A 9,238-nucleotide genomic window follows, 5' to 3' on the forward strand; every position below is an offset into this window, starting at 1 on the left:
CTTCCTCTTCATCATCTAAGGTATCATAGGTCGAGACATCCAATGTTTCTGCAATAAAAGTAGGAATCTGACAGTCATTTTCTTCTTATTTAATCCTAAAACATACATCAACCATAGACTTAGATGGACAATAAGAATGCAATAGGTATCAGAGCGATAGCCAAGAACAAGCTCTATGAAATGTGAACACTTACCGCATGATGCGAGAAATGCAGAATAGTCTCGAAAGATATCTTTAGCAAACTTGATTACGTCTTCAGCCGATTCCGCCTATGGCTTTGCCAAGATTTGCTAGGATCGAGACTTGTTTGAGGTAGTCGACAGGATCAACCTCGATCCAAGGCTGCGAGGGCTCAGCAGCAGCCTCCATTTCCAATCACTGGGAGGTGCCGGCAATGAGGAGATATGGAAGAGAGAGGGGCGCGCACTACGGCCTTCGCTGCCGCTGGCTCCGCTCTCGCCGTTCTCAATCAACTCACTCCCGGCTTCAAGAGTCGAGACCATTTCCGACTCTTTGATGCTCGTCGTGACCTTTTCCAACTTGACGGGGTACACTGTTACCCCCCTCGAATAATTGGGCAGCGCGTCGCCGGCATCATCCTCGTCATGTCGCTGGCATCATCCTCTCAACTGACCACCATGGCCAGATGTTCAATGAAATTTCCCAGCTGTAGCCGCATGCACCGCGTCAGGCCTCGCATCTCTATGTCTCGCATTTCGTCTTCAAACTCATCCGAGCAATTACAGCGGCGTGGGCTTAGAGGTTGTGCGGACGAGGACAGAGGCGACCCGAGGGGCGGGCAGAGAATTGCGCTAAACTGCGAGCTTCCTGTAATTCCAAGCGGAGTAGTACTCAGGATTGATTACAAGGAGCTTCCCTCTCGTGTCGAGAGCTTCCTTCGCGTATCTGAGAGCAACATCACATCATGATCAGTTAAAAAAAAAACCTGACCAAAAGAAACCTTTCCACGCTTGTATGACGCTTCTGATCTTGCAGAGGAGGCCAGGACAGAATTGAAATGGGCTTCGGAGCTGTCCGAGCCTGACCATGCATTTTTTCCCCGGCGGAGAGGGAGAGAGGAAGTGTGAACTTGGAACCAAAGAGAGGCTTAAGGATTGAGGAACCTGTTGAACTTGAAACTGAGCCTTCTGATCAGACAAAATTGAGAGAGAAACGTGGGACCCATGATTTTGGTATTTCTGTCATTCTGACCAAGGGTGTGGATGAAGCCAAAGGAGGGGTGGATTTAGCGCCGCACCTTGAAATTATTCCATGAATATGTACTTTGGGCTTTTCACAAAGAAACAATTGGTTCACAATATTCTTTTTCTCTGTTGCAAGTTATGCTATTTCATCCGGTGGATTAACTGAGCATGAAGTAAGATGGAGATGCAGTTGGCCTTGCTATATATTCGTGCCTGAAGTTGATCGTGAGGCACCACCAGACCATTGTTTCATCACAAAAGCATCAGCTCTGCAGCCTCCTCTCAAACACTTCTCAGCCCCGCTTTTGCCTTTGGAAATGGCAGAAGCGGTTCTCTTCAGCCTTGCCTCCGACATACTTAAAAGCCTCGCCACCGAAATGGTGAAACCTGGAGGTTCCTTTGCTTCTCAAAAGATCCAGTTGCTCTGCTGTGCCAAGGACGAGCTCCAAAGCCTCGAGGGCACCGTCCAGACCATCCAAGCTGTGCTTTTGGATGCTGAGAAGCAGCAATGGCACAACGACCAGGTCAAGTCCTGGCTCACGAGGCTCAAGAATGTGTTGTACGACACACAGGACTTGCTCGACGATGTTGCAACTGAAGATCTAAGGCAGAAGGTCACTTTCGGCAACAAGATGTTGAAAGCGGTACGCATTTTCTTCTCTAAATCGAATCAGCTTGCACACCTGCCTCAAAGTGGCTAATGAGATTCAGGAACTTAGGAAGAGACTGGATCTGATTAAAAATGATAGGAGTTCCATTTAGATGAGCATCCGAGTGAGGAATCAATGGCCATTGTGAGAGGAAAAAACCTGAAAATTTATCACCCGACAGAGAAATAATTGGTAGGGAAGAGGACAAGGAAAAGATCAAACGACTTTTGTTTGATTCCTCCTCTAGCCAGAGTGTGTCATTTGTTGCCATAGTTGGTAAAGGAGGTCTTGGAAAAACCGCACTCGCACGACTAGTGTACAATGATGGGGAAGTAAAAGAACATTTTGGGCCTGATAAGATGTGGTGGGTGTGTGTATCTGACGTCTTTGATGTGAATTTGATTATCAAACAAATTCTTAAATTAGCAAAGTGTGAAGATCTTGATTATAAGCCTAAAGACCAGTTGGAGAGTCTTCTAAGTATGAAGAAATACTTGCTTGTTTTGGATGACTTGTGGAATGAAGATCGGCTTGAATGGTTGAAGCTTGGAGAGTGGCTAAAGGGTGGTTTACAGGGAAGCAAGATACTTGTAACCACTCGCAGCCACAAAGTTGCAACGGTCATGGATGCGAAATCAGACATCCATGTTCTTGATGACTTATCTGAAGGGAAGTCGTGGGACTTATTTAGGAAAATGGCTTTTGGAGATGGGGTAGAATTATTAGACCCAGAACTCGAGAAGATGGGTCGAGATATAGTTAAAAAATGCACCGGGGTTCCCCTTGCCATTAGAACTATAGGAGGCCTTTTGTACGGCAAAAACAAAGATGAATGGGTCCGTTATAAAGTGCATGAACTTCCAAAAATTAAAGAAATTGATGCAGTTAGTGGAGGAATTATGCAAGTCCTTAAGTTCAGTTATGATCATCTCCCGTCATGCTTGAAACATTGTTTTGCATATTGCTCATTGTTTCCAAAAGATTATGTCTATGATAAAGATATGATGATTCATCTTTGGATGGCACAAGGCTTTATTGAGTCATGCAACAGGGAAGATAACCTTGAAGAGGTCGCCGACAATTACTTGTCAGAACTACTATATAGGTCATTCCTCGATGTTGAATCCACATCAAAAAATGGTGATGTGGTCCTACGATTCAAGATGCATGATCTCATGCACGATCTTGCCCAAAAAGTTGCTGAAGGTGAATGCAAGATTGTTCATTTTAGAGAAGCAGACAATGATCAAGGAATTCGACATGCGTCCTTTATTTCGGAGATACTCTCTGAAGAGAAATTGGTGTCTCTACTCAAAACATCCAAATTGCGGACGTTTCTCTATTTGAAAGGTGAATCCTCTAAGCTTTTTTTTGGTCGGTCATCCTCCGTACTCAATAATAGTCACAAAGTTTTCTCCAGATGTGGACATTGTCGAGCGTTGTGTTTGCACCATGCAAATATTTCTCTCCCTCCTTCCTCCTTAGGAAAGTTGAAGCATTTAAGATTACTTCATATTTCGAAGAATCAATCCATCCAGAGTTTGCCAGATTCAATCACTGATTTGGTGAACTTGCAGACCCTTAAACTCTCTTATTGTAGGCTTCAAACATTTCCTAGAGATTTGAGGAAATTGGTCAAACTTAGACACCTCTTAATTGAATACTGTATCTCACTAAGCCAGCTACCACCCCTGAGTGAACTCCCTTCCCTAAGGACGTTGAGTCTTGTGTTCTTATATGCGTTAAAGTTCATTCAACAAACAAGTGACCCAAAGCCGTCTAATACCACAATCCCCTTCTTTCAATCTCTTGAACGTCTAACTCTCTCCTGCTGCGAAAGGCTGGAAGGATGGCAGGGAAGAATGCAAGAAATGGGAGTACATCAAAAGCATCGGTCAGACAACTCATGGCCATCCTTCCCGAAACTTCAGTTTGTGCATATAAACGATTGTCCCCACTTGAATTCTATACCATCATTCCCCCATGTGGAAGACTTGAGGATAGATAGCACAAAAATGTTGGAACAACAATTGATGGCCAATCCAAATTGCCCATCAGAAGGAATAGTGGAAGCCACATTCATTCCTTTCCCTAAACTAAAATATCTAACAGTTTTTAAAAGTTATGCGAGACGAGAGCCCTTCATGCTTAGGACTCTACTTCAATCGGCCAGTAACCTCGAGTATTTGACAATCAGCCGTTTCAACCTAAGGAGTCTCTCTTGTGTGATGCAACACCTTTCCTTGCTCAAGGAACTCAACATTCGGTATTGTTGTCGAGGACTCGATTTATCTTACCAAGAAGATGAGCACGGCAGCCAATGGCAATGCCTTACGAATCTTCATGTTCTTACCATCAAAGGTTGTTCAAAATTGGTGGCATTACCCAAGGGGATTCAACATGTGACAACTCTACGATTTCTCAAGATTTCAAGTTGGTCAAGGCTTAGATGTTTGCCGGAATGGATTGGAAATTTCTCTTTACTCGAAGAGCTTGAATTAATTGGCTGTACATTTTTAGAGCATATACCATTTGAAATACGCAACCTCACACGTTTGAAGAAATTGGTAATTCATAATTGTTCGTCCTTGGATGAAGGGTGCCTAGCTGATGTGCACATCCCAATCATTGATTGGAAGTCTTACTCCTACGATTCGGATCCTGGCTTGGACTCGGACGGCTCGCCCTTCCCATTCGTATAAGCATGAGAGGTACGAGAAAAGACTTATATCACCTATAAATAGTGTACCTTTTTCAACTAGTTTACCTTCTTTATTATTTAACTAATTTCTCTCCTCTTCACTGTATATTCGCAGGTCGCAGTGCAAATATTTATCAAGAAGAAGGATTAGCGTCTCTCCACTCACGCGTGTAGAACAAACGCCTCCTTTGCCTCCTCGTCTTCCTCGTACAACCTTCTCACTCCCCTTCCCTCCTTCATCTCCTCCATCACTGCCGCCTGAAGAACCCCAGCGTCCCCGACGCGCGTCGCATCCTGTCGATCGCCTCCTTCCTCTTTGGCCGGGTCTGCCTGCCTTCGGATGTCTCCTGCGGTCGGATGACGAAATTCTAGGGATTTCGGTGATCGCGGCGTCGACGAGGCCTTTGACGCCGGCTTTCGAGTCGTCGCCCGCTCTGTCGTAACTTCCCGTTCGCCGGAGTCGGAGGCCAAATCGATGGTAGGCATTGTTCCTCTCTCTCTCTCTCTCTCTACTGCAATTCAATTTTCACTGTGAATGTGTAATAAGTTTGGATTATGAATCGAATGTTATGGAGACATTTGGATTATGATTTGAGTGTCATGGAGACATTACAATGTCAATGCATGATATGAGCATCTTCTTTATACCTGATTGATTGATTGAGAGAAGAGAAGTGAAGAGAACAATGACATCCATTGCGAGGTTCCGCTTGACTTTAGAATTATGAGGTTCATAAAAAATGGAAGGAAAAAGTCATAGCTTATGAGCTACCCCTAGCTGAGAAAATGACCATGCTATTTAATGATGGCTGATTGTTTGGGGGATTGGGCGGCCAGTACACAAAGTTTTGCAATTTATGAAAACAAAATCTGTTAGGACAGGGTTGAACAATGATAGATGACTGGACGATTCAATGTTGTCTTAGCCCTTGACTTCTTTGCAATTACAGAAATCTATATGTAGAGGAATCTTTGGTTTGTAGCCCTCTCTTTGTCATCACTTTAGGAGAGTTTCTGGACTTCTCAGGTAAACATAACTATTATCTACGAGCTGGATCCATATGATCTAGTAAGCATATAGAAATCTCAAGGTTCATCTGAGTGAAACAGACAACAGGTTGGTGAATCTTGGACAACCTTGATTGATGCCGAGGCTTGCTAAAGTTTTATAAATCATTTAAAATTGGACCCTTTTGAAACTAAGGTACTGAGCTCTGTGAGCAGCTAATTTAACAATTATATGCCTCTGGACATGAGAAGTTGAACTGCGAAAAGATGTGGTTCTGATGTTACTGATTAGAGGAAAAACCCTTCTTGCTTTCTTTATGGATTCCATGCGTTGAAAAGTTGTGTGAGGATGGGGACTTGCCTTTGCATTGTTTCATAAAGTGGGGCCATCCTCTCAAGCGATACTCGAGATATTGCGATGCATTAGAAAACTGAACTAGAGCTACCGTAAAAGTATGGTGAAGGCCTAAGGCTTCTGATAAGTGCTCAAACAGACAAGAGTCCAGTCTCATCACATGCTTTGAGTACTCCAGCATTTCTCTGCTAGAGATGTTGCGATGCATTAGAAAACTGAACTAGAGCTGCTGTAAAAGTATGGTTGGACGGATTCCTAGAGAGTACAAGAAAGGGTGTTGATATTTTATATCAACTTAGGTGCAAAAGTTTGCTACTGCTACCGCTAGAACGCAAATAAAGTCAACCGTCGAGGAACATCCTCTTTTTCACCCAAAAAGAACGGAACAACCACCTCTGAGGTTCCCATCGGTAAAAACGATCAGTCATTGAGGATCTCCACTAATTCTTATCATTGATTGAGACTAGATGCAAGATTATATGTTATGACGGGTAGCGGAATTTAGGTGAGAAACTTTGTACAGATTCAACGGTAGCAATTGCCTTCGCTGGCTGAATGAAGTAACTGGGCACTTTCATTTCATGAGTGTTCAACATCTATTCTGGCCGATTCAATGGAAAAGTAAGCGAATAACTCAAGTTTTGTACGCTTACTAGTTTAAAACCTTGATTTGTTGAAGAAAATAGAAAAAGCCATCAAGTATCATGTAGTGAAAACCATTTACTCTGCAATTGTATGAACTACTGCAATTTTTTGGCAAACTGTCTTTTGTCAATTTTGGGAACTTTCTCGAGTTTTCCCTTTTCGAAAGGTGAAAACCATGCAATGGAAAGTCATGAAGGAAAATATGCTGTTCCTCCAATCAGCAGCGACTGAGTTATGAAGTCCCTCTGACCAAAAAAAGAAAATTATGAATTCCCATGTTGCTGTTTTTTATGACCCTCTTTGTAAATTTTTCTTTTTCTGGCATTCATCTCCTGCTCGAAGAACTTGCGCGGTCCGTTGATCGCCTCCTCCAAGAGGCTCTCAGGGACCCCATGGTTACACAATATTTTGCAACTACGTCGTTGTGATGGATGGAGCTTAAATGTTTGCTTAATCATTACATCATGTGTCTAACAATTGGATAAAATAGATTTTAACGAGCACTCGCTTGTCTGAATCCTGTACATTCTCATTTTTATATGAACAAACACGATTAATTAAACTATAGGACATTTTCATAAATGTTTGCTTACCTATCGAAACATTGTATTTAATATAATGAAGCATGATGAAATACAAAAAAGAGATCAATTAGTTATTTAAATATATATTGAAAATCATAAGAAATAAATTAGTTTCTTAACCAGAGAGAATCCAAATTTATTTCGTTCTTTTTTTTACTTGAGAGTTTTTTTTTTTTTTTTTTTTTTTTTTTCACTTATGTGCAAAAATGATTGATGCAGCAACATTGGAAGAGTTCACAAATCAATAATTAATAATATGGCCATTATTTGAAATTAAAAACAATGCAAAAACTGAAAATCCAAAATTAAGAAAGTTCTTGCAACCTGCATTCCTACTCTTCCACACACAAAGGTTCCCCTTGAGAAAAATACTAAAACCAAAATAATCCAATTAGCATTTCAATTAGCGTGCTCTCGTGAGCAACCCTATATTGGATATTATGACTTCAAAACAACTGTAACAATTAAACTAAAATACAGATTCCATTTTATTTTCGTCTGTGTCGATGTCATAAAGATATGGCTTTGTTAAACTCGTATACCTTTTTTTTCAAAATCCCAACTAAACTTTAAAGCAAAACTATATATAAACCCAGGCAAGAGCACAATAGTTCAACTTCGTGTAGTGTTTAAGCCTCGTTCGTTCACGATTCAAGAACCGTCGTCGCACTCGCAGGGGTCATCGGCTTCCGTCTCAGTTAGCCAGTCAGTTCTCTTTCGCTTTGAGAGAGCGCGAGAGACGATCGGACGAGAAGCTCCTCGACCTCGCTTCCCTTCGCCATGGTGAATCTCTTCTCTCTCCATGACTACTCGAGTCGTCAAGTTTCTTCACTGAATCTCTCGCAATTCCCTATGTTTCTTATTGCGAGGGATTATTTGAAGACGGCGATTCCTTCGCAGCTCATCTCGGTGAGAGAGGCTCCAAACTCGTCGTCATCAACCCTGGTACTCCTCCCACCTGTCTCTTTCTCTTGTATTGAGTACTTCCCTCCTTTGAAGTGATTTGTATGAATTGATAAAGGTATTTGTATGAATTGTTATCTATAAAGAGTGATACATATTTTGAAAAAAAAAAAAAAAAGACTAAGCGAGGTGCAGTAACAAATTTTTAGAGAAACAAAAAGATTGAGAATGTTTTAATTGTTAAATCTTAGTGTTCTGTTTTTTTTTTCTTTCTTTTATTCTCTGGATAAGAATTGTCATTTCTACACAAGAAAGCTATTACAAGTCTTCATTATGTGAATGCATTTGGGTTTTTCATTTGGAAACTGCTCTCAATACGTGACTAAAGGCTTTGTCAATACTATTTTCACGTGAAAATGAAAATGAAAACAAAAAACGAGAAAAATTTCTCCAAACAAATACACGGCAACCGGCTTTTTGACACATAGGCTTTCGGTATTTCCTCTTTCTTTCCCTAATCCCTCTTCTGTGGACCGCACACGTCTCTCACGCACCACCCAACAATTGCACACGCTTGTATTCTTATTGGTCGATTCCACTCCCACTTCCCAACAACGAGATGATAATATTAATTCCAACCCGTGACATTCAGCACACAAACAAGAAGAAGATGGGAAAGGCTATATCAAAAATGGCAGAAGCGGTGCTTTTCAACCTCGGCGCCGAGATACTGAAACTCGCCGTTTCCAACACCTTTTCATATATCCAACTTGTGCGAGGTGCAAGGGATGAGCTCGACAGTCTTACGGACACCGTTGAGACCATCCGAGCAAGTGCTTTTGGGGTGCATGATAACCAAAATTTCTATTCCGTAAATAATTTTTCTATTCTGCACTTTTGAAATATAAACATATTTGATAAACCTAATCAGTTTTTCTATTTCGGAATAGATTTCTATTCCAAAAATTAATTTGGAAGAGAAATCATAAATAATTTCTCCCACTAAACCCTAATTTTGGTGAGTCCTCCCTCATCTCCTCTATCTCCCTGCCTCCTCCTCCTCCTCCTCCTTCGCCTCTCCTCATTTTATTAAAAATAAAAATAAATATATTCATTTTATTCATTTAAAAATTAAAATAAATTTATTAAAATAAATAAATTATTTTTATTTATCATTTTATTTTTA

The 9,238-nt window shown here is 41.2% G+C and overlaps 1 protein-coding gene across 1 annotated transcript; it reads left to right on the forward strand.

Moving 5' to 3' along the window:
• Positions 1 to 1,904: 1,904 nt before the first annotated feature.
• Positions 1,905 to 5,204, forward strand: LOC120286695 (disease resistance protein RGA2-like). Its single transcript, XM_039299104.1, has 2 exons — positions 1,905 to 4,567; positions 4,673 to 5,204. Exon 1 carries the CDS (start codon positions 2,216 to 2,218, stop codon positions 4,556 to 4,558), a length of 2,343 nt encoding a protein of 780 aa, XP_039155038.1. The 5' UTR covers positions 1,905 to 2,215; the 3' UTR covers positions 4,559 to 4,567; positions 4,673 to 5,204.
• Positions 5,205 to 9,238: the final 4,034 nt, after the last annotated feature.

The sequence above is a fragment of the Eucalyptus grandis genome, chromosome 8 (genome assembly GCF_016545825.1).
Source record: "Eucalyptus grandis isolate ANBG69807.140 chromosome 8, ASM1654582v1, whole genome shotgun sequence".
Taxonomy (NCBI): domain Eukaryota; kingdom Viridiplantae; phylum Streptophyta; class Magnoliopsida; order Myrtales; family Myrtaceae; genus Eucalyptus; species Eucalyptus grandis.